The sequence below is a fragment of the Colossoma macropomum genome, unplaced genomic scaffold, assembly GCF_904425465.1.
Source record: "Colossoma macropomum unplaced genomic scaffold, Colossoma_macropomum, whole genome shotgun sequence".
NCBI lineage: Eukaryota > Metazoa > Chordata > Actinopteri > Characiformes > Serrasalmidae > Colossoma > Colossoma macropomum.
In genome coordinates, this window is record NW_023494787.1 from 49,404,098 (window position 1) to 49,430,141 (window position 26,044).

General features: G+C 38.1%; 1 protein-coding gene across 1 annotated transcript in view; it reads right to left on the reverse strand.

Annotated features, from left to right (window-relative positions):
• Positions 1 to 1,204: 1,204 nt before the first annotated feature.
• The window catches only part of LOC118806221 (fibrocystin-L-like), an 89,019-nt gene continuing 64,179 nt past the window's right edge, over positions 1,205 to 26,044 (reverse strand). The window contains exons 59-78 of the mRNA XM_036567692.1: positions 25,670 to 25,843; positions 24,070 to 24,173; positions 23,784 to 23,910; positions 22,506 to 22,627; positions 22,312 to 22,402; positions 20,619 to 20,767; positions 18,965 to 19,087; positions 18,516 to 18,624; positions 17,266 to 17,382; positions 16,664 to 16,829; positions 14,043 to 14,275; positions 12,725 to 12,892; positions 12,037 to 12,194; positions 10,744 to 10,879; positions 9,095 to 9,433; positions 6,993 to 7,144; positions 5,628 to 5,774; positions 4,278 to 4,431; positions 3,590 to 3,685; positions 1,205 to 2,070 (exon numbers count right to left, since the gene is read on the reverse strand). Coding sequence (XP_036423585.1) covers positions 1,922 to 2,070; positions 3,590 to 3,685; positions 4,278 to 4,431; positions 5,628 to 5,774; positions 6,993 to 7,144; positions 9,095 to 9,433; positions 10,744 to 10,879; positions 12,037 to 12,194; positions 12,725 to 12,892; positions 14,043 to 14,275; positions 16,664 to 16,829; positions 17,266 to 17,382; positions 18,516 to 18,624; positions 18,965 to 19,087; positions 20,619 to 20,767; positions 22,312 to 22,402; positions 22,506 to 22,627; positions 23,784 to 23,910; positions 24,070 to 24,173; positions 25,670 to 25,843 — 3,014 coding nt within the window. The 3' untranslated portion in view covers positions 1,205 to 1,921. The remainder of the gene's footprint in view (positions 2,071 to 3,589; positions 3,686 to 4,277; positions 4,432 to 5,627; positions 5,775 to 6,992; positions 7,145 to 9,094; positions 9,434 to 10,743; positions 10,880 to 12,036; positions 12,195 to 12,724; positions 12,893 to 14,042; positions 14,276 to 16,663; positions 16,830 to 17,265; positions 17,383 to 18,515; positions 18,625 to 18,964; positions 19,088 to 20,618; positions 20,768 to 22,311; positions 22,403 to 22,505; positions 22,628 to 23,783; positions 23,911 to 24,069; positions 24,174 to 25,669; positions 25,844 to 26,044) is intronic.

A 26,044-nucleotide genomic window follows, 5' to 3' on the forward strand; every position in this document is an offset into this window, starting at 1 on the left:
TTCTTTTGCTATTTGAATTTTATTGCTAATATTTCACAACATACGAATCTCAGAAAATCAGAGAATCTCTTTAAAGTGCCATTTAAAGTAAAGTGAAATATGTGAAACATTTGCTTTGATTGGATTCAGGATATGTAGAATGCAGATATTACGGTAAACTTTTCTGTTACATTAAATGTAGTAACTCCAAAATTACTGGCACCCTTAATGAAGATGAGCAAAAAAATGAGGTTATAAACAATGTTTTTGCTGATCAGTTTGATATTAGACTGAAATTATGAGAGGAATCTAATCTAGTCAGGAAAAAAAAAAAAAATCAAAAAGGTGAAAAACTGGCACCACTATAATTTCCTAATGACAAAATATTATTGCCTCATACTTCCACTCATATTTTATGAATTTACACACCATTCAGGCCACAGTGCATCGTTTCACCTGGATGTAAATATGAGGTGACACGCAAACCATAGATACTTACAGATACATCAACACAGAAAAGATTAAGATCAAGACTAAGATAAAGATTACAGGCCTTTGTAAATCAGGCAGTGGCTATTAGAAACAGCATCACACCTAAAATACCACTACTAAGATGTTTAAACATTGTTTGCTCTCATGCAGATTAAGAAGAAGAGTTTTGGAAGGCAATGCTTTCTCCAGTCATGACTCGTGGGCTTTTTAAGAAATTGGCTGGATCATGGGGTCACCAAATCTCCAGAACTACAATCAGACACTGTAGCCATGACAACAAACTATCTGAAAAGCCTTTAATAGGAAAACAAAGCCTGTAGTGTAGTCAAGCTACAGGCACAAACACAAGCACACAGAGTTTGCTAAACATCACTGGAACTTTGTTTGGACGTGGGTTCAGTTGTGGAATCAGACAGAACTAGAGCTATTTGGGAACAACTGGAGGTGGATTTAGTGTAAAAAGAGTAAAGATTATGCAGGAAAGAGCCCAGTCTGCACAGTGAAGAGCGGTGGGTTTGTGATGCTGTGGAACCAATCAAGCACTTCAGAAGAAGATAATTCATCTCACGTGACTCGGAATGACTTATCCAGAGTTTGTGTGACTTATTCAGAGTTACTTACAATTTGATCATTTTACACAGGGAGGTGAAGGTAGTGTTAGGAGTCTTGCCCAAGGACTCTTATTGGTATAGTGTAGGGTGTTCACCCAGGCAGGGATTGAACCCCAGTCTACAGCATAGAGGGCAGAGGTGTTACCCACTGCACTATAACAACCAGAGTAGAGGCTGTTACTGCAGCAAAGGGCAACAAACTAATTAATTAATCAATACCCTCCATTTCAGAAGGAATGCTGGACCAGCAGGTGTCTACAAACTTTTGCATGTGTTATTTTTCTATTCTTCCTCTTTACTGTGCAATGGTACACTAAGTGCTTGGCAAAGTCAGGGTGCGGAAAGTACTGACTGCTAATAACTACCAATAACTGTGCCGTGATTATGAAAGCTTATAAACAACTAAGACATGTTTTAAAAAAATTCCTCATTCTTTTACAAGGGTGCCAATAATTGTGGAGAGCACAGTGAGCATTCTCATCATATCCTGTCAGGAGGTAGATCAAAAGTTACAGACAAAGTACAGACCAAAGTTATTTAGCAACCAATAAAGACATTTTTAAGGAACTTTAATTTAATTAGAGAATAACAAGAATAATATATAAACCTCCTCAAACTCTCATAACCACATAACTTACATATCAGAATCACAGCAGTTACTGAATAATGTCTTATTACTAATAACTGAATAACTGATCAATAACTGAGCTGAAGGCTAGGGGTCAAGAGGTTAAGGTACTTTGATTTTTGTAGAGCATAACATGAAATATATTATCTTTTAGAGAAAAAGGAGAAATCTATTCAGGCTGAACTGGCGTAACGTCGTTGCTCCACCTGTTCTACACTGCACAGTACAGTAGATGCAGGACGCTCAGCAGGATCAGCATGTATACGGTCCCCATTGTGTAGTGAGGACTGGAGTCGAAGATGCTGGGGAATTCACTGTCGGTGGTGGACTCTCTCGGTGTGGATGAGCTCTGAGTGGTGCCTGTGATGAGGGAAGAAGTGGTACAACATTAGATGATGTGACGGAGGGGATGCGCAGGATAAAAGAATGAGGGGGTGTGATAGTGATTTTCTCATCGTTATGGGAAGTTAGGCATGATACAATATATACAATATGATAATACACACCAATGTTCAATAAATAAATTTATTAATAATAGTTAGTGTTGGGCCACCCTATATTGTCTGTACTGGTACACCATAATATTGATGCACAGGATGGAATTGTGCACATGTGGTTGAATCCTAAATGGCTGTTTGTTAGCTATTCTATGAAATGTTTGGGTGCAGGAGCCAGAATTTTCATTCCTACTTAGTGCACTACGCATTCAGCCCAAGCACGGGGAAAAGGGACGTCTAACACTGACAGCATGGTGCTAACATAGGACTGGAAGTGACATACAGGCGCTAATTAGGATTACTGTTGCGGTAGGCACTGTGTCACTACTAAGTGAAGGTTTTTTGCATTACATAGTGCTATAATGATGACAAAAAGGTAAAAGGTTATTAAATTACAATGAGTGCAACTGAATATTCGCATGGAAACAACAACAACAACAACAACAACAACAACAACAACAACAACAACAACAACAACAACAAGCCAATGAACTACATTTCTTAGCAGAATAACTGTATCTTGATTATTGTTAATAATAATCCTTTTGTTAAAAAACATCGTGTATTTTATCATATTTTATGTCATCCATTGTTTTAGAAAAGCAATAAGCCACTTTTTTATTTTAGTAATTTCATCAGAGGGGAGTTTTACTCCTAACTTGTACCTAAGAACATCCCTTACCCGTGATAAAATCACTGTAAGGCACAGCTTCTCGTGGCTTGTTGCTTTATTGTACACAGTTAGTTATGTACTTCAGACTGTTTTGAATAAATAGTATGTTTACTACTTTCTGTCTGGCTAATGTTTACAGCACTGTATAAGATTCCCTTTGGTGTAATTCTAAGAGAAGAAAGCAGAACAGTCTGATCAGAACAAGCTTGGTCAGGTTTGTAAGAAAGTAGCAGCACTCAGGAAGCTTGGGCTCATTAACTTTATTAATACTCACTTAAACATCATCTTATATACTCTAAAAATACTGTAATATTGAATTTTATCAATATCGCCCAGCACTATTATTAATAATAATAATAATCACAGTAAACAACTCTTCCACCAAGCAGTGTCATTCACAATGACTTCGACAATGTAGCACAATGACTTAAATAAACTGCCACATAATAATAATAATACAGAATTTAACTGATGTGGTCATAGGAGTGTATATTGAGCATTTTACCCTGGATGTGACTTTTACTCTGAAACAGACTTTAAAACTGGAAATATTCATTACAGAGGTTACAATAATTAGACTAACTGATCAAGCTGTTGTAAGTAAAGCACTGGGTGATGCTGTAGTACAGCAGATGTGGTGGAGAGTGTTGGAGGGAGAAGTTGCAGAATTGGTAGGTATATCAGAGTAATTTTGGAGAAGCAGACTTACTTGTAGGACTTGCCGTAGATGACACGGCCAGGACAGTGAAGGACCTGGACTGAGCGCTCCAGTCGTTCAGGGTGAAAGCCAGTGTCAGATTCTTCCCTGTGGAAAAGAGGAAAAACTGGACAGTGAAGACAGCATCTACAAAAGGGATGGCAGTCTCTGCTTATTATCAAAGCAGAAAGAAAACAATAACAGCTGATTAGTATTAAGGGGACGTTTCAAAATTTTTAGTTTAATGCCTCTAAAAGCTCCCTCACAGAAAGCTATTGCATTAAGTAGTTATGAATACACTGCCTGATGTCTGAGACAGTGTTGTATGATGTTTTCGCAATAAGACATAAAACCTATTCTTAATAATACATTCATAGCAGAGAAAGAGTCCCCAAAATAGTCCCCAAAGAAAACTAACTTTTTTAATTTACCATATTTTACCATCATCAACACTACATATAAAAATTCAGAAGACACGTGTGGCGGTTTTGGACAGTGAAAAAATGGCTATATTTGTGTTGTAGTCCTGGTGACCCCTGGTTCCTATCAGCACCACTGTAAAGAAATCTGAGTCTCTACAATCAACCACTTCATACCAAACCAGCCTGAGTGGCTTTGCTTATATCTTAACCACTGAATCATACAAGTTTGGTAAAATTGGTGGAAGTCCTCTTAGGGGGCTGACTTTGAGGTCACTCACCAGAGATAGAGATGGCCAGGTCGGTGTAATTGGCCCAGCAGGTTGAGAAGGGGATGGTGGTGTTTCCGTACAGGCCGTCTACTAGGTTCCCATTACCGTCTTTGAGCACAGCTGTAATTGTTAGAGTCGTCACCCCCACTGATACGCAGGCCCCCTGGAGACAAAGTCCCAACAGAATTCAGTGGGAGATTTATACAGTATAAAGACCTCCACATGCTACATAACTCTGGCCCTCAGCTTCAGTGCACATTTTGATAATGTTCCGTTACGGGACGGCAGGGAGGCGGACCCAAGTGCAGAGGGGAAAACCCGTGAGAAAGTGTCAGATTAATTTATTGAAGCGATGGAGTGTGAATTTGGTGATTGTGCATGTTGGAGTTGAGGTGACACAGAGCAAGCCTCGAATCGGAAGCACAGGCGACACCTCAACGAATGGGAAATAAGAAGGCGGGAAAACGGCAAACAAAGCGTAAGCTGAAAGCAGCAGGATCAAAAAAGGCTGAACTGGAAAAGTGAAATAAGAGATAATCAGAAAACAAAAATTGCTTCCTCTGTGATTCTGAGAGGAAGGCAGGCTTGTTTCACCCGTTTGCTCTTAGTGGAGCAAACACCTTTTGTATGGCCTGGAGCCGTTTGTTGCTCAAGCCTTTTTTTGGTTTTTAAGTAGTTTTGGGGCAATTTCTCTCTTTTGCTTTGTTTCCAGCCCTCTTTCCTTTTCTGTTCTTTTCTTTTTCTTTTCTTTTTCTTTTTCCTTTCCTTTCCTTTCCTTTCCTTTCCTTTCCTTTCCTTTCCTTTCTGTTTAAACCTGGGCTAAGTACCGTACCGGTCACCCCTCTACAAAGGTGTGACAAAGCGCTGCTGTTTGCCACGGCCTTAAGTAGAGAATTCCACAGGTGTGCCAGGTTGGGCCTAATCAGCCCGAGGGCTTCTGGGAATTGGAGTTCCCTGAACCTATAGCACTTCGCGGCGGTTGCCCTCTGCTGGCTGTCGGCGGCACAGGCTGGGCCCTTACATGTTCCTGCTGCTCACAGTCTCTTTATGAGCTGTTTTAGAGTAGAGACCATCACTAGTGTAGTGATGGTACAGCATATAATCACCTACAACTGACCAAAGAAACGTTTGTATTTTGTGCTTGATTTCAATTTGACCGCTGAGAGCAAAGATGGTCCAATAATTAATCATATAACCAGCACACATCTGTATATGTAGATTTTTCTGCTTTTTCTTGCTGCTGAAAAAATCTGATTTCACACATTTAAATAACCCAAATTAAACATTTGACATATTTAAATTACCCAAATTAAACAAACGCTTGACTTCTTCTCGTTCGAGTGCTGGTGAGAAACTTACCTCCTGGTCCACTGCCATGATGCACGGCTGTACGCTAAGAGGTCCAGGCTGATATCCTGCTACCGGCTGCTGCACCACGATCAGAGACGACACGCTCTTCACCGTCTGCACTGGTGGATCCTGACGCGTCACTTCCTGACTGGCCACCTGACCCACAGAGACAGAATCTCTCAGAACTGTATGTACTATCAGGCTGAGTGGCTTAATTAGGTTTAGCGTGAGCTCACAGTAGCGTAACGAGTGACTGCACTGGAAGATAACAGTCATTTCCACTCGCACATGTACACAGTGTATGTTTGTTCATCCTGGATCTCTTGTAATGTGATAGCATTAGTGATGGGATGGAGAGAAAATGTACAATGATGGTAAATTTCCCATAATGACCAAAGTTATTACGGTGTTATCACGATATTGTTAAAAGATATTAATAATGTTTAAAAAGCACTAATAATCATTTAATCAAAGGTTTTATATGCATATATAGCTACTGTCAGAACACAACCTCGTATCTCCATCTTTGTCATTTTTCAGTTTTTGACGTAATCTGAAGTCTCCCTGTTGTCCTTTACATTGCGTATATATTTCATGACGAATGGACCAAAAGACATGATTCAAAATTACTTGGAAACACGTCTGGTTCCATTGACTTACATTAGAAGTAAAGTATGTTTTTTTCTTCTCCTGTAAAGTTACCATTTTGGAGATACAAGGTTTTGTTCTAACAGCAGCGACATGCTGTATTCATTTCTGACACAAAATCAACCACTGGTTTTAACACACTGTTAACAATAGCTCTCCTAATATAAATAATGAGAGAGATTCACCCCCCCCCATATAAATACAGCGGTCTTTTTTAAATTCTTATGCACACATCAATCAGAAAAATGCTTTAAGTATCATGTGTATAAAATATACAGACAATATGAATATAATATATATTGTGCTGATTATTTCTCTCCTACATTTTGGTCCAAAAACAATTTTGCCAGCCTCTTCTGACTAATCATATTTATTCTGATTAATATATTCTCATGATTTTAGGTTGGAAAACTCGTCTTGTTCAAACAACATAGAACTACATTGAATATTTATTTTTTCGCAAATAATCCGACTTTTTAGCAGCTGTTACAACAAAACCCTCGGTCTGTTACAATTAAGCCCACCACATCTACAACTCCTGTTTGAGCAGAGACTAAACTGGACCAGGCTAATTTAGCCATGTGTTACACTAAAACCGACATTACAATCCTAATAAACACCATTATTAGGTATCTATATTGTATTATTACACTAGATTTATTCTGTATCTTAAATTAATATATTTCTTTATTAGTAAAGGCTAACATGAGTGTGAATTGATCTGACCTGGCTCCAGGACGGGTCACTGGGTGGAGGAGATGGAGGAACGACACCCACTGATGACACGTTGAAGCCGATGGACTGGCTCAGATTGCCGGAGACCGCAGCCTGACCCAGATTGTCAGCGATGTTCTTCAGCACCTCAAACTGCTGCTCACCTGCGAGAGACACAGACAGGTCACCCAGGTGCCGAGTTAAAGATATAATAATAAAAAGATAATGATAGCTACGGTAACAACTATATTATTGTTATATTACATTATTATTAAAATAGTCTAATAATGATATAAATAAAATTGACATAAAGAGATAAAAACTTATTTATGAAGCATTTTTTCCTAATTATCTGATTTATTTATTCTATTTTATGGCATTTACATCAATGGCTGTATCACTAAGAACATTTATGAAATGAAAAATATACTGACTGCCTGTTAAGAGTTTGGGACGCCTAGCTTTTTAAAACAGTTGAACAAATGAGCATCAGTTTTATTTGTTGGTATGCAGTAATTAATGTTAAATGAAAGGCTGTTTAGATCTAGTTATTAATGTTTGTAAAAGCTGTAAACCTGACGTCAGCTATCTCGAGAATAAAGCCAAAGCCCACTCATTTTATCCCCTTGTCAGCACTCAGCAGCACTCAAACCTTTCACGTAGGGATGGGCGATGTGGCAAATATATAACATCAATGTTTTTCAGTGGCTTGATAAGTTGAAACATATAAAAAGATAACTAGCAGTGCCACATTTAAAAAAAACTGAAATGATTTTAATTCAATGTTTCATCTACTGCACTAAATCCAATTAAACACGACTAATTATGCTCTTTTGTAAAGAAGCATGCAGGTGGTAGTACTGAAGATATCCAAGATACGCTCGGAAAAGCATATGGAGGTATAATTTATCACAATATCAAATATCCTCATATCGCTCACTTGTACTAAGATACCTGGTTTACACTACTGTACCAGAATGATACAGTTAAACAGGCATTGACTGTATATATTTCAGTTCCTTAATATGATCCAATATGATTCAGTTCATACCATTTGACTCAGGCCTGATCCAATATGATTTAGTTCAGTTAAACTGGAATCGTACTGTAACTCATAACTCTTCCCACACCTCACTGCAACAGTGACCCTCCAGTTGTGTGCAAAAGTTTGGGCGCAATTGGTCACAATTACTGTTTATTTGCTGAATTTAAAACACTGAAAAAATTAAACAAAATAAAACAATATGTTGAACTCAGCAATAAACAGCAATTGCACATTAAAATGTGCAGAAAATGGCCGCTTTATGCAGAGGGTGCATGACTCTGACAACACATCTGGCAAATCTATACTTACACATATATATTGATATCTTGTACATCTTCTATCCATATCTTGTATAATCTGGAAGATTTCTATATCAATATTCTATATATATCAATATTCTATCTCCTGTGTACCTTCATCTCATTTATTTAACGACCTCAGACTAACTGACTGCACATACAGAAATGTGTACAATAGTACATATCTTATTACTCTACAACTGTACATTGGAAATACTAGTGTATATAGTGTATATGTGTATATATTTGGAGTCGGTGTATATATATTTATTTTTCCTTCTTAGATATATATATTTTTGTATTTCGCTGCTGTCGGAATAAAACCTCGTATCTCCAAAATGGTAACTTTACAGGAGAAGGAAAAAACATACTTTACTTTTAATGTAAGTCAATGGAACCAGAGTTTTTCCAGGTCATTTTGGGTCGTTTCTTTTGGTCTGTTTATCATGAAATTTACACACAATGTAAAGGACAACAGGCATTTTCAGATTATGTCAAAAACTGAAAAATGACAAAAATGGAGATACAAGGTTTTCCTCCGACAGCAGCGATTTAAATTCGATGAGCCATTTTTTACAGTGCAACGTGTTCAAGCTCATTCATACAACTGCAACTGTGCTGTGCGAACAAAACCACTCCAGGTAGGTTTTCTTACTTGTATGGAAAGCAAAAGTTTTAAAAGAAGAAAAGAGGAACAGTTCAAAAGGAGGCGTCAGCTCCCCAAACATTTAAGGTGTAATGTCTGCTGTTAGTGGTGAGTGGCTGCTCACTGGTGCTGTTGGTGGACGTCTCGTTGACTGGAGGCTGTTTGATCTCCACCTGAACGGTCAGCCCAGTGGAGCGCCTCCGCCGCGCTGAGCCCTCCCGGATGATGTTGGTGATGCGGATCATGTTGGGGGGAACCTTCAGGAAGGCAGCCAGGTTGGTGACCAGCTTGTCTCCGAAGAACTCTGCCTCGGTCATGAACGGGAGGTTGAAGGCGACGAAGAGAACCGGAGACGTGCGGACCTCGACAGGGTCAGAGCCTCGCAGCAGGACGTGCAGCATTTTGTAATCGGCATCAAAATAGTTGGAGCCGAGAGTGGAGTTCAGACTCGGGACGTACTGACCTGCAGGACGGACAGAAGAGAAGATAATAAAATTGTCAGAGAGAAATCATGAGCCGCATCTTTTATGCGTGTGTCTTATTTTATTCCAGTCGGAATTTTATATTATCTGACATGCTAATATAACTAATTATGAGTAGAAGCTTGTTGAAACTAATTAGCATACTGTTATATGGCTGGGTATCATTCCAAATATCTCAATATCAATCAAAATCACTGTAGGTACTTTTTCTTAGGTAATTTTTTATAAAAAGAAGATTATGCGACTTAATATTTAATCTTTCCTTCCTCTGTAAAGAGCCCATATCATGAAAGGACTTGTGATGGACTTATGATGTCATGAAAACCAACTCATTTACATATATATCCTCCTATTTAGCCTGTAGCCGTTTAGCTCCTCCCTTTAAGCTAAGTAATAAAGAGTGTTTCAGTCTGGACTGCTTTTGAATGAAGCGCAATACTGGACAGCCAATCATAACAGAGCTCAGCAAAATCTTGAACACGCCTGGTAAAATTATGTTTTATAGATTTTTAAATGAAAATAATTTCTAATGTATATATGAAATGACAATATTTCTATGTGTTTGCTGAGTTTAACATATTAGGAAAAAATATAAAACTGAGAATATAATGTAACTTTTACACAGAGCACATTTTATGTTTCCAGGATCTTAAAGTCAGCAAATAAACAGTAATCGTGCATTAAAATGTGCAGTAATGTGTTCTTTGTAGAGGATGTCTAACTCATTTTCACTCAACATTTTTAATCAACACGTCATTTGACCAGGGGCGGCACAATTTTGCATATAATAGAAGTCATGTACAAATGAAACTATGATGTTTTTGGTACATAAGCACAAATACCACACAAATGTCATTTGTGGGCCTCAGGGAAAAATAAAATACAATAAAAAATCACAGGAGGTGAGACCGTTGAGGTTTTTTGTAACCTATAAACTTCTAACCTTTAAAATTGCTAAAATAGTACCAAGCAGTGTGGGAATCTGGAGAGTGTAGTGAGGGTGTTTACAGATGCTGCTGCTGTTTATTACACTGACATTAATAACACACTTATGAGATGTAATACAGACAGACAATTAGAATGCTAGATTTTGTAGCAAGCATGATTCACAATAGCTGACAAGACTGACTACTCAGGTACTGAAATTTGGTACCGAATGACTATTTTTGAAGTAATTCACTCAGTAAGTTAGTCAGTATCCACTAACTGATGGCTGCTCTCTCCTGTTCGTTGTTATGATTGTCTGACTGAACTGTTCCTTTTATTAGGTCTATATTGAGCTGTACTGTACCGGCGTAGACAGGCTTCACCAGGGTGTAGTCCGTTTTGGCACTATTCCACTGCGCGTTGTTTGGTGCGACCAGGCGATTGTTCACGTAGACGTCCAAACGCTGAGGATTTGAGTAAAACACAGCGACTCGAACCGTCTGAAAAAAGAGCAAAAAGAGAACAGTTGCTAAATAACTCCAAACCTCCAACCTCATTGGCCTTAAAGGGGAATTACACTTTTCTAAAAGAAATTCTGCATAATTCAGTGGTTGATCTGTAAACAAAGCAATTCAGAGTTCAATGTGAAGTGATTCATTGTAAATTTATTGACTCAGACTACTTTAAAGTGGTGGTGATAGGAACCAGGGGTCGCCATGACTACAACACAAATACAGACATTTTATTTACTATCCAGAACCACCAGTGAACCCTACGACAGTGCTTCAGGGCCACTCTTAATAAAAATAAAAAATAGTGGACTTGGAGAATAAAGTCATAATATTTCGAGAAAAAAGTCGTAATATTTTGAGAAAAAGTTCATAGTATTTGGAGGATAAAGTGGTCTAACTGTAGGGGAGCTTCTGTCTTTCTGTGGATCATTTTGATCATCATTCTCACTGTCTGTGAAACTTCATGCCCTCTTTGAATGGGGGGAGATGTAGCCCCCGATAGCCGTGTAGACGACCCTGCCTGAGATTCTCCTTCAACAACACAGACAGACAGTTTCCTCCGAGTCCGTCTGGCTCTTTATTCTAGATAAACACGGTTTCCTGCTCAGCCGTTTCAGCCGGTTCTTATACTAATAACAGGCTGGTGCTGCTGTGCAGGAGAGACAGGGAGACTGAGTGTTTCTTTATGGGTGAATCGATATGAAAGTAGAACTTCACCAACTCACCGCCCCTCATTTAACACGAGGAGGTGCTGCTTCCCTTCGCAAAGCCTTTGGCCCCAATACTGCGACCTTTCCTGGTATTAATGTCATTTAATGTTGTAATTCTATGAATTCTATGTAATTCTATTTTTTTTTTTACTTACGTAAGAACCACTGTAAAGCAATATCTCTCTTATCAGGCAGTGAATTCATAACCATCTTATGTAATAATTTTCTGTGAGGGAGCTTTTAGAGGTGGACGTCTGGTTCCTATCACCACCACTGTAAACAGTTCTGACTCTGTACATTTTCCTAGAACGGAGCATTTCACACCAAACCACTCTGAACGACTTTGTTTACATTGTATTTACTTCCGTATTGGTCAGATGTTAGTGACACTTAGCGAGAGAATATGGAGAGTAAACTGGTAGTGATCTATCGTACATCAGTGGGTTTAGCATTCAGCATCATGAGTCTCAGTTTCTGTGGTGATGTGCTGGTGAAGTAGATGTCATAGGACTTGTTTGTGGCCACAATGCTGTGGAAGAGAGAGACTCTCTTTTGACATGTGTAGCCTGCGCACCAGCCGTGGTCTTGTGGGCCTGTGCAAACAGACAGGGTAGGAGACAAAGTTATCAAACTAACAGAAACCGCTCTAAATATCACAATATGCTACACACAAATAATTACTTAATAAATTAATAATGAAATAATAACTGCTTTTGGCATACGGTCATATGAAAAAGTTTGACAACCCAGGACAAATTATGTTTAAAAGACTTCTAAGTGAAAATATAAATCTAATTTAAGTTTTTTATTTGTTTATATATTTGCTGAGTTCATCTATTGGAAAAAATAAAACAGAAAGATAAAAATGTGCCATAACTTTTGCACAAGCTGCATCTTATGTTTTATTTATGTCTTTATTTATTTATATGAAGAATATTATTTGCTAAAGTTCGATTGTAAGCTTTAATTGTATATTCAAATTTGCAGGATTCGACTTATTTTCACTTAGAAAATCAACAAAGAATGTAATTTGACCAGCGGTGCACAAGCTTTTGCTTACGACTGCATATGGAACCCAAATACAGACACCAAAAGGTCCAATCTATAGTTGGGACAGACGTACCGTTCAGCAGGTCCACGTAGCCGTCTCCCAGCACAGCCACAGGGGACAGACGCCTGGTTTCAGTGTCTGAGTCTAAACTCTCGATCACCAGCATCCTGTAGTTCAGCCCAAAGCACTTGTAGGCCTGCCAGGAGCTCATATACACACAGCTGGGGTCCCGGATTATACCTGCAGCGCCGTATATGGATCAGTGTAGAATGAAGTCAGAGTACAAAACACATTTCAGACTTTGATTTATTTGGACTAAAATTGGACTAAAATCTTTCTGCGACCCTGTGCTTTAATTAAGATTATTATATTAAAACAAACAATTCAAAATTAAATTTTCTCACTAACAAACATAACACTACCCAAACTTTACCAGCTGTTTCAGTAGTGACTGTTTCAGTTTTAACTCATTTTGAGCAGAACTCAAAAACACAGTCAGGACATGACCAGCAAACACAGCTTTGAGCAGCTGTACACAAATAAAATCACTATATTTTTCATTAAAATACGCAAAAAAATTAATTGCAGAAAATCTGCGTTTCGGTAGTGATGATTCTTAATGTTCCTCACTGACTTTCAGACATTGAGACACATTTACTTCAAAATAATGGGATCTAACTGCTCATCTTGTGGTCATGAGGGACAGGGATGCAGCCTCACTTCCTGCTCTAAGATACAGGGGTGTATCTAACATACAGGGGTGTATCTAAAATAAGGCTCCGCCTACAGACTAAAACTCTGTCTTTCGGTAGTGACATGAAAATGCAGGACAGCATTTTTTCAATAAAGTTTTTTATTTAAAAATTAAACTCATGATAAATATCAAAATTAAAAGAAATTAAAAAAGATCTTTTAAAAAAAAAACTTTGTAAGTATTATTTTCAGAAGTGTAAATTTAGGAGTTTAGGAGTGTAAATTTAGAACCTCCCGACTGAAAGTACCCTGTAAATGATTATTTCATATATATTTAGCTTATTACAATCTCAATTAATGCCTCAGGTTTAAATATATCACAAAATAATCCTTGTAAATATGTATGGTTTGATTACGTAATTGTTTTTGAAATAGTTTTTGACTTTGTGAGCACAGTTTGAACTAATTTGGTAGAATGGTCCATGTACTGTGTGTCATTTGTCCTTTGTGCACATAGACTTTTTGCAGGCTATGGCGGGTTGTGATCTCTGGATAAGAACCAAAAATAAAATTTATAATATTGATGCTTCAGAATGAAACTTCCTCGCAGACGCTTAGACTCTAGACACAGCTGGCAGAAAGAACCACTCGACTTCATGTTATCTGGATCATTTAAAGGGAAAAAATTCATACACACCTTTGTTTGGTGCTATTTGGGTTACAGGAATACGGCTGCCGTTGAGGTAGGTGAGCATGACTTTGGGGATCCGGTAATCTCCCAGCCCGTGTCGGGGGTCCCCGTTCCACTCATACTCAGACTGGGGGACCACTGACCCTATTGCCCCCAGGAAACTACCGTCCAGGTCGTTCAACAGGCTCTTCTTCTTAGCATCACAGTCCATGTCCACACAGTCGGATGGGTTCACCTTGCTGTGATGAGTGAATCGTAGATAAGACACCAATACTGATTTTTAATTATGATTCTTTTCTTTAAGTTGCTTTTTTAGGCCTTGAAGACCAGCATATCCACTTTTCTGTGGCTTGAGACTTGAATGTTGAATGTAATGCCACTCTTAAAAAAGAGGGTTCTTTAAGGTTCCTTTAGTAAAGAAAATGGCTCTATATAGAACCATGAACATTCAAAGAACCCTTTGGATGATTAAAGGGTTTTTTTGCATCATCAAGAGGATGATTTAGAATGTGTTTTATATGGTTCTCTAATAGAAGATCCCTTTTTTGGTGCTATATAGAACCATCTATGGCACTCTGCAATCTGAAGAACCCTTTATCGATGCGAAAAATCCTTTACTCATGCAAAGTGTTCTTTTAGGATTCATGGTTCTATATAGAACCATTTCCTTGAATAAAGAACCCTTGAGGAACCATCATTTTTAGGTGTGTAGCTGTGTTTGTGTTGTCACATAGCGTATTCAGTTGGTTCTGATTGGTCTGACTCATCTACAGGTGGCTCACAAGCTCCATGTTATTAGATTAAATGTCCCAACCTTAAACTTGTAGAGGCAACTTTGCTGATAAATTAGACTACACTGCAAAATATGTCATCTTGTCACGTGAAATGATCTTAAATCTAGTCAATATGTCTAATATTTCCCATTTTAAGGTGTCTGTGCACTTATTATAAGAATATTTAACTTATTTCTAGACATTTTTTATTTGTTTTAAGTAATTTTATTAACTAAAATTGTCTCACTATACTCGTAGATCATTTTGCTGGTTTCAAGCACATTTCTTAAAACAAGCAAAATTATCTGCCAACATAGTGAGACAGTTTTACTTAATAAAATTACTTAAAATAAATAAACAATGTCTAGAAAAAAGGTAAATAATCTTAAATTAAGCTTACAGCTATCTAAACAGGAGAAATTTTAGATTGTTTGACTATGTTTAAGATACTTTTATATGACAAAATACCATTTTTTGGAGTGTATAATTAAAATTACAGCTCTTGCAATTTGAAAGTGGCACTCTAACATTCTAAATAATATTAAGTATTAAATCTTTCAGCTCTATAAAATGATAAAAGTCTTCCCCTCTGGCAGAAGACCAGTTTTTAGGGAGCATATAGCTATGAGCAGTAAAACAGCAAAACAAAGAATGCTGAAAATTGGCTGTATAAGGGCCCAGCCTGCACCGCCGGTCGCCAGCAGAGGGCGACGGCAGCAAGGTGCAACAAGTTTAGGGAACTCCAATTCCCAGAAGCCCTTGGGCTGATTAGACCCGACCTGGCACACCTGCGGACTCCTCTACTTAAGGCCATAGCAAACAGGAGCCCTTTGTCACACCTTTGTAGAGGGGTGACTTTGTAGCCCAGGTGGGTATTTAAACAAAAAGAAAAAACAAAACAAAACAAAAAGAAAAGAAAAGAAAAGAAAGAAATTGGGTCCTTCATTCAGAGTGGTTTGATGTAAAAAGCTTCATTGTAGAGAAACTTCATTTCACAGACTTCTGATGTCTTTACAGTGGTGGTGATAGGAACCAGGAGTCGCCATGACTACAACACAAATATAGCCATTTTATTTACTATCCAAAACCACCAGAGAACCTACACATGACTCCTGAGCTTTACATGTAATGTTGATGTTAGTAAAAGGTGGGAAATCTGAAAAAATGCATTTTCTTCTGGGACTATTTTGCCTCACAACACCCTGCATGTATCCCTTCACCATAAAAGGATTTAAATAAGTGGATTAAAATACATTTTAAGCCAAAATCCCTACCACAAACTATCATAAAGCAACATGTCAGACATCAGGCAGCATATTCCTATTATAACTTTCTGTAAGGGAACTTTTAGAGGTGGACGTCTGGTTCCTATCACCACCACTGGGAACAGTTCTGACTCTAAGTTTCTCTAGAACAGAGCGTTTCACCCCAAACCACTCTGAAGCTCAACCATTTAATTATGTAGAATTTTTTGAAAATTTGGTTCCCTTTTAAGTTATTAGGTATATTTCAGCCTGGATCACTTTTCGAACAAGGCAGATTACAAGACCGCCAATCAGAACAGAGCTTATTTACATATCTGTCTTAAAGGCACAGTAACACAGTCTAATTCTAAGAGATAAAATAGTCTGTAAAATGTAATACAAAAGTTAATTATTACTGTATTTTGTACAAAAAACACACAAATGTAATAAGTGGACCTCAGGGAAAAATATACAAATATACAACATATAACATGGTCCTTCAAAACAGCAAAGAAACACTCATCTGAGTGACTCATTATCATCACAACTGATATTGTGATGATGATTCATAAACGACTGTGCAGCCCTGCTCTGCACCCACAACACTCACCTCAGATCTGGCCGATGAATGAACACTTGGGCTCCCTCTGTGCTGTCACTCTTGGTGATCCTCCTAACATAGACAGGGTGCTGCAGGTCCTCGTTGCCCGGATTGGTCATAAACATGTAACTTGTTTGGCTCGAGCACACGTTTCTGAACCCAGCGAAAGTGGTATCTGGAAGATGAATATAAATCAACTCCATTCAGACTTCATACAGCAGATTAATCAGCCATACACTACAGTTAGAAATAAAGGTTCTGTTCAGGTACATTTTTCATTCATCAAGCTACAAACATTGTAAATGTTCCCTCAAAGGTACAACAGTGGTTTTAAGGTCTGATTGTGAACCTTAAATCAGTTTTTCCAGGTGAAAAGTTCGTATTTGTACCTTTTCATAACCGAACGTTTTAAAACAGAACAGTAAAATAAAGTCCTGGAGACGAGACGGGGTGTGTGGAGTCAGTACAGCTTAGAACATATCATTTCAGTGGATTATGGTTCAGTTATGATCCCTGACTAAAGGTACTGAGATGGATCCTTGAGGGTTCCACCCCAGTGACCGTTTACTACCTTTATTTCTGAGTGTACATAACATTGTCCAGCGTCTTACCAGTCACAGTCAGGAGTCCACTGATGGCGTTGTAGCTCATGAGTCCATCATGGGCTTTCATTGGAGCTCCATTCTGGGCTGACTCAAATGTTGGCCAAGAGATTCCAGACCTGCCACCTGCCACAGATCGAGAATTCAATCAGAAGTCAATACAGGCCTGTTCATCATTCAGTTTGTAAGTTTAAATGTTTAAACTTTTAAAATTTCTAAAATTTAAATGTTGAGGGGGTTTATCATAGCAATGCAGTGGTTTAAGCAATGTTTTTTTTAATTAAAATTTTTTTTTACACAGGTCAGAATGAGAGGAATACTAGGTAAGAATATGTAACAGCATAATTTGAACCCATTCATGCCCAAGAACCATATTTAGGATGTTAAAATGCCACAGAATCTGCTTTGATTGATCTACAGCGATGAAATTTGGTGTGGTCACACCTTGGATGAACATCTATGCAAAATCATCAATCAAAAAGTGCAATAAAAGAATCATGTTTTATTGTAAATAAGTTACACATCCTTTAGACACACTTCTGCATATTTTCATGCAGTTACTGTAAAAAGTAAGCAAAAGTTATGACATATTTTACATTTTTTAAATGTTAACCTCAAATAAAAAGAAATTATGCTGTAAAAGTTAGAGGAAAAATGCCTCCCTGTAGATAATGCTTCAACTTATTTTCAAACAACGAATCATGTAATTTGGCACCGTCTGGCACCAACTTTGCATGTAATTTTTTACACTTCTGTACATTTGTTATCTTATCCTCTTGGGTCATGGGGGGGTGCTGGAGCCTATCCCAGCACTCGTTAGCAGAGGGCAGAAAACACCCTGGACAGGCCGCCAGTCCATCACAGGGCAGACAGACAGACATACACATTCACACATACACTGAGGGCCAATTTAGTATCTCCAATTGGCCTGACTGTCTTTGGACTATGGGAGGAAACCCACACAGACACGAAGGAGAACATGCAGACATCACACTGAAGGGACCCTCTTTGAGAACCCAGGTCCTTCTTGCTTTGGGGCGACAGAGCTATGCACTGCACCACCATGCCACCCCACCTTACTTGATTTTAAAATGTTAAATTAAGCTAAAAAAAATATCTAGCATAATTGACTTGAACATTTATTTTTGATTGTGCTCAGGAAGACTCAGAGAACATATGGGCCAAAGCAAATTTAACATTTCACATACAGACATTAGCGGGATTAAGACGGATTCTTCATTTGAAAAGTGGAACTGTACCCTTAAGAGGCCGGGGGGCTCTACTGCTGTCACTCAGAAGCATGTTGGTATCCATAGGCATACTGTCACTGCAGTTAAAGTTGGGGCTGCTGCCAACAATCAAGGCATTCTAGGAAAGAAAAGGGCATATTAGGAGATACTGATCTAATAATGAAATATTATTATAAATATGGAGAAATATGGAAACAACCATTGTTCTTCAAACTTGCTCACAAGCTATCAACACTTTTCAAAATAAGAAATTCTTGTCACTTTTTACTGTATTTATATTCATTTGCATTTGTTCTGGTAATGTATTGCTGCTGTCAGAACAAAACCTCGTATCTTCAAAATGGCAACTTTACAGAAGAAAGAAAAAAATATACTATACTTTTAATGTAAGTCAATGGAACCAGAATTTTCAAGTATTTTTTTGCCATTTTGTAAATATGTGATATTTAGCTCCTTACCTGCACAAGCACAGTTTTGTTGGAATATTCATGGCTGACTGAGGGGGGCTCGTAGATTAAGGATGCGATGCCCATGCCGTTATCAACAAGGGTCACGTTGGAAACAATCACACTCATGGGTACCTAAACAGGGGGAAGAAGAGAATGGAGCTTATTGTTCTTGAATGGTCAGAATGCTCTGTCATACAGTTTGTGAATAACTGTATTCGTCTGAAATACAAAGCAAAACTGCTGCATAGTTGAGTCATTTTAACATGGCAAAATCTAAAGACATGAAAATGAGCTCAAACTCAGAATAAACCAGAGTGTTTATTTTAGTCATTTAGTCGTGTTGTGCAAGAAAAACAGCAGCGAGTTCACAGACACTGACACTTTTTATGTGCAACAACAATTTGGATGTTTTTCAGTATAAGTTGTAAAAATGAATTTTTAGGTTATGGTTGGTTTGTCCAATGTTTTAATTGTTTTATATATTATTTTATTTTGATCTTGTCCCAAGATTTTTTGACATTGGTTTCACTGAAACAAACCATTACAGAAAAAATTGTTACTTCTTATATGGACATCACCATAGATGAAATACAATACTGATAGTTTCATGTGTTGCATAAAGATGGTGCCAGTAGTGTAACTCATAAAACATTTCAGCCTTTTCCCCTGTTGGCCCTGCCATGTTGGTATGATTGACAAGTTGGGAAGTCAGTGAAAATGAAAATGCAATCTGGTCGAATGCATTTTCAAAGGTATTTTGACACAGAACGAGCACAGTTAGTGAGAATATGCAATTGCAAAGCGGAGAGGTTGAACTTTCTACCTTGGTGTTCTTTCTGATAATGCAATTTAAATGCATTATTAGAGTGAAAATATATTTGAGAATTATATTTCAATCATCATTTTGACATTATTTGATTAATTTTATTTGAATTATCTCCTTGATCATAAACATGCAGTTCTGGAAACACATTTTAATTCAAATATAGCTACTTAAGCATCTAAATCTTTTATAAATGAAGTGTCAATACTAGTGCACAAATGGCAAATTAAAATCAGTTTTGATATATTTTCATTATGAGCTCAACATTGCATTTATGAGCGGAAATTTAAATGCAAATACATTCTCAATTTACATATTATATTCTCATTGTCATTTTGATACTGATACGCCTCCATTCGTTTTAAACAGTGTATGGAAATGTAAACCTCTATCACAGACACGCTTCTCACTGTCTTTCGTAGAAACCACTGTCAGTGATCAAAACTAGGCATCTGGGTGTAGCCTATCAGAGTAATGTGGACAGAGGGGCGGGGCTTATGTTATGGACACACCCACCCTCAAATCACTAGGCTTTTTTTTCTGAAGACCTTATAAATTCTAGGGGTTGTGATTTTGTGATCCATTCTATTAGAGGCCAGACACTGAAAAGTTCTATGCAGACGAGCTACAAATTAAAGTTTAAGTCATTTTCATTGTGTTTTGTGAAATCTGAAATTTTTCACATGGAATACTGAAAATCAAATCAAATGAATTCAGAAGTGGTAATAAATGCATGAATAGTTGTCACGCCCCAATGACTTCACCAGCTAGAACTCAGATTCCAGGAGAGCGTAATGATACAAAGGCTGGAAGGTAAACTTGCATCACCACTGATCATACCTGGAAGTAAATGCCAAAATCAAAGCTTCTCCAAACTGTGAAGCCCTGGATCTGAGAACAGCCAGGCAGCCCATCTTTATTCATGTAGACTCCAAACAGGCCTCCATGGGCCTCATTCTGCTGCCACTGAGCCACAGCGCTGGAATAACCTGTTGACATATCAAATAAGATTAATATGTTGAAGTGTTGCAGGCGAAATATGCAGCTGCATTGTTTTATTTTTATAGTTTTGTATTAAAGAAATAGTCAGACTGATTTTCACTCACTCCAGATGATCAACCCGGTCAATCAACAAAGTCACCGAAATATTTTCAGTCAATACATCCCCAAAATTTCTCTCAACCAGCTCAAACTGCATCTGGGTTTTTAAGGTTGTGACTTGTCCATGTGATTTAATATGACTTGCCGTGAGCCGTTACAGTGAACAGAATTCCACCGTGTCGCAGACAACAGGTGTTGTGGTAAATTCTGACTCCTCTTTTCTAGTAAATTCATGTCACTCAGGCTTTTCTATTAGTTCTTTTGATTAATAACTGTTAATCTTTATGTTTCTAACTGAAGATCTATGTTTAAGAAGGACACACAGTCTCATTGATGTGAAGCACTGCTGAAGAAACCAATGCTACACACTTAAAAATTCAGGGTTCTCTAGTAAAGAAAAGGGTTCTATATAGAACCATGAACATTCAAAGAACCCTTTGCATGATTAAAGCATCATGTAAGAGTTCTTTAGAATGTGCTGTAGACAGTTCAGAAAGGTTCTATATAGGGTTCTACATAGCACCAACAAGGGTTCTTCTACTGTTACGATGTCAGGTTTGTTAAAATAGAAGAACCTTTTTTGGTGCTATACAGAACTCTTTTCAAAAAGGTTGTATATATAGAACCATTCTCCATTGATCTGAGGAACCTTTTCGTGATGAAAAGAACCCTTTAATCATACAAAGCGTTCTTTATAGAACCATTTTCTTTACTAAAGAACCTTCTGAAGAACCATCTTTTTTTGAGAGTGCATAGAACATTTTTGAATGGTTTTATATAGGACCAAAAAGGGTTCTTCTATTGTTATGATGTCAGGCTTGTTACAATAGAAGAACCCTTTTCAAAAAGGTTCTATGTAGAATCATCTACAGAACATTCTCCATCAATCTGAAGAACCCTTTCACAATGCAAAGAACCCATAATTTTCAAGTGTGTATGATTATTAGTATTCAGCACCTCCTTGTGGGCATTTTCAGGCTGCTAAATGTGAGTGAATGAGTTACAAGCCCCATCCATGAAACACGTCACATCCAAAAGCGGAAACAGAAATTCCAAACTCAATCTGTTTCATCCATGTGACCACATCACTTATACGCATGTGAAGGGGAGTCGGACTCTGCTGGGATTTTGGCACAACACCTGTTATCTAAAAGGCCTGGCTGGCTTTGGGAATGCATTTATGAGTTTAGGTGACTATTGACTTATGGTGTTTATCAACATCAGACTCTATCACTAAACTAAAGAAGCAAAATTTGGACAACATGTCTTGGCTGACTGGCTACTGGGGTAAGGGTAAAACTCTAAATTAAATTTTCTGATTTACTGTTTCTTTAATTGTTAGTGATCATAGAGGGGGTGCATGTGCAGTATATTAGGATTTTGCACCTCATGACAATTACGGTAACGCTAATATACAGTACCCTCAAATTACCTGGACACGGCTCTCCATCAATTCGGAATCCAACTCTTTCATAACCAGCAACTATGTTCCCCTGAAGAACTACATTAGTTCCCTCATTTGCCTTAAAAATAGAACACAAATGTTAAATGTTTGATACAGAACATTTATTTCCTTTGAAGACAGGCTGTTGCATGAGATGCTCTATGTATACGTCCTCTACACACCTCAATAGCAGCGTTCCAGTTGAAGTTGAAGGCCTCTGCTCTTCCATTGTATGATCCTGGCCAGAGTGTCATAGTAACCAAATTCCTCCGGACGACATTGTTATTGCCCCACACCCTGATACCTACAGTGCAGAGAACATAGTTTAATATCCAAGCTTCCTTTATTTTTTTTAGAAAAGACAAAGATGAGCTCAAGTTAAGATTTTCAGCTTCTTTTTCTTTGTAGCCTTTTATGTACAGTGGGGTCCAAAAGTCTGAGACCATTTTGAAAATCTAGGATTGTTTTCATTTAATCCTGCAAATAAACAACAAAGTTTGAGAATTTTTTAAAAAATTTAAAACAAAGAAAAGTTATTACAAGGAAAACACGAAGATGAAATTCACAGTTCTGCATTATTTCTAAGTCACTAAGTAAATTTGTGACACTATATTAAGGCCTTTTTGTACAAAAATTCCTTCCACCGTGTTCAGACGATTCTCAAGTGGATTTGATCTACTGATCAGAGTTTTTTTTAAGGGGAACACTAAGAAATTCTGAAATTTATGTTGGAATTTTAAAGATTCTACTGTTCACTCAGATTGTTATGCTGATAGTATCATTTGAGATGAAAAATGCTTTATTAAATTAAAAACCAACGCAAAATAGAAGCATTTTCACCACTGCTCTCAGACGTTGGGTCCATACTGTCTGTATTTTATTGTTTATATTTATCTATATCTCAATTTGTTTTATAAATTTCTTTTCACTGTAATGGTACCTTGTACCATATGACAGTAATAATTAATAATTCACTTAAGACTGTAGAGAATATCTTCCTACAATAAGCCAAAGGCAATCATGGGAGTCTGAATCTCTATGTCTCACATAAGCCTCATACAGCACTGAGGTCAAAGACGTATTACATTATATGAGGCAGAGATCTAACAGGAAACACACTGGACAGGCCACCAATGGTTATAAATACGCTGCCTGATGTCTGAGACATTGTTTTATTATACTTTTGAGAAGATTTTGGCCTAAAACGTATTTTTTAAATCAATTCATGGTAGAGGGATACATGCAGGGTGTTTATATGGCAAAATAGTCCGCAAAGAAAACTTATTTTTCATATTTTCCACTATTTTACCATCAACATTCCATATAAAACTCAGAAGACTTGTGTAGGTTCACTGGTGGTTTTGGACAGTAAATAAAAAGTCTATATTTGTGAATGACTTTGTTTACATCTCATTAATTAAATCATGCCACAAGATCAGCTGAGGTGTAGGAGAAGCTACCTTCTCCTACAGTGTGATGAATGACATTGTCGTCAACGCTTAGTCCGTCCGTTCCGAAGATTCCGATGGCAGGAGCAAAGCCATGGTGGAAAGCGCAGCCCTTAATGTAGGATTCATTCTGAACCACCTGGGAAAATATAATATTCAAATGATTCAATCTTACAGATTCCACTGCACACACTGCCCTCTGTGTTATATGGAACTCTATGGAACCAGAAAGATAACATCCCCAAACAAATCCCCCACTGAGTTTTAACAGAATTGGTTAGTGAGCTGGTTGCCTCACCACTCCCAGGTTGAGGAAAGCCACAGAGTAGCGAGGATCAGTATAGTCTGTCCATCCCTCCTGGCCAGTGTGGTAAAACTCCACATCTCTTATCTGGGCCTTTCCTGTAAGAGTGATAGAGTAACAGTAAAGAAAAGACCTTGAATTGGCCACTTCATCAAGTACACATCCTTATATCTACACTGACCATAGAGGAGTACTTTGTAGTTCTACAGTTACAGACTGTAGTCCATCTGTTTCTCTGCATACTTTGTCACCCTGCTCTGTGGGGGTCCTGACCGTTGAAGAACAGGGTAACAAAGTATGCAACTTTGTAAGTTGCAAACCTGGAAGTTTTACCAACAAAATCTAATATTGCACTTAGCAAAATGCCTTACAGAGTATTAATTTGATGTGAAAAGATTGATCTGCATAATTTTGACCAAAATTATTTCCATTTGTTGACTTACATGCCTGTAAGTAGTGGGCAATATTAAAATAGTTGTTGTTGTTGTTGTTGTTGTTCATTCGTTATTGTGATGTTTTTTTATTATACCATGGCTGTCAAAAGTGCCTCAAAACATAAGATCATAAAAGAGACCCTGTAAACAACAACAACTAAACTGCACAGTAACAAGTACCTCATCTTTTTTCCAAAATCTTATTTTATTCTTTCATGTTTACCACTTATTTGACCTTTTCTCTCTCTTCTGAGTCCTTCGTTTTTATATATGTAGTTGAAGTATCATGATGTTATTCCTGGCTGGCGCACGAAGAATCTGCTTGTGGGTGTTGCAAGCTATAATTAGGGGGGCAGTCGTAGGATGGAGGTTAGGGAACCAGCCTTGAGGCAGGAAACTCGCCAGTTCGATCTACTGAGCTGACTGTATGTGACTGAAGTGCCCTTGAGCAAGGCACCTAACCCCCAACTGCTCCCTGGGTGCTGTGGATAGGGCTGCCCACCACTCTGGGCAGGTGTGCTCACTGCCCCCTAGTGTGTGTGTGTGTGTGTGTGTGTGTGTGTGTGTGTGTGTGTGTGTGTGTGTGTGTGTGTGTGTGTGTGTGTGTGTGTGTGCGTGTGTTCACTAGTGTGTATGTGGGTGTTTCACTGCACAAATGCAGAGGTGAATTTCCCCATTGTGGGATTAATAAAGGGTAAAGGGTTATAGTCATATACTTCAGCATATGAGATGCTAGTACAGGTAGATTCACTTGAAAGAGGCCCCGAATATTCTGTAGTAACTCCCGTTAGGATGAAGCAATCTGAACCAAAAAAATACACTACACACCTTGACGTATGTGTAATTGATTGCATTAATGCGATGCTGGAAGTGATCTCAGTTTTCTGCCAGACACGTGAAAGGGTACGGGGGTATGCACCCAGAAGTTGCAAACGGAGGTTAAATGTTGTGACTGCTGTCCGATGCCTACCTCATTGCTCTGAGGGGCATCCTGGCTTGTTCGAAGCTCCATATACTGAGGAGCACATTGCGTGTTGTTTTGTTCAGATTGCTTCGTCCTAGCGAGAGTTATTACAGAATATTCGGGGCCTCTTTCAAGTGAATCTCCCTGTAGCAGTTATATTGTGCAGTCTTAAGCCCTAGCATATAAAATGACACACCTCTGTAGTTGATTCCTCCTCTGGAGAAGGTTCCCACCAGCACCCTGGCGCCGAATGACTCTGTTAACAGGTTTGGATAATCCTGCCCAATGATCTTAATGTTCCTGCTCAGCAGACCCACATCACCAGCCAGCCTGTAGCTCTGCGACGTACCAGCCACTGTGTAGCTCTCACCTGCAGAGTCAGATATATTGACAGTTAGAAATAATGAGTCAGAATCTTCAAATATTTGAAAAGTCATGAATTTGGGAAATCTTTCACTATGCAAGTGAGCTTGTCTCTAAAGCTATACATTCTCAAAAAAACCAACAGATGCCTGACCACTATACCCCACAGAGGGCAGTGTAGAGCCTGAGATATATATTTTCTTCAGAG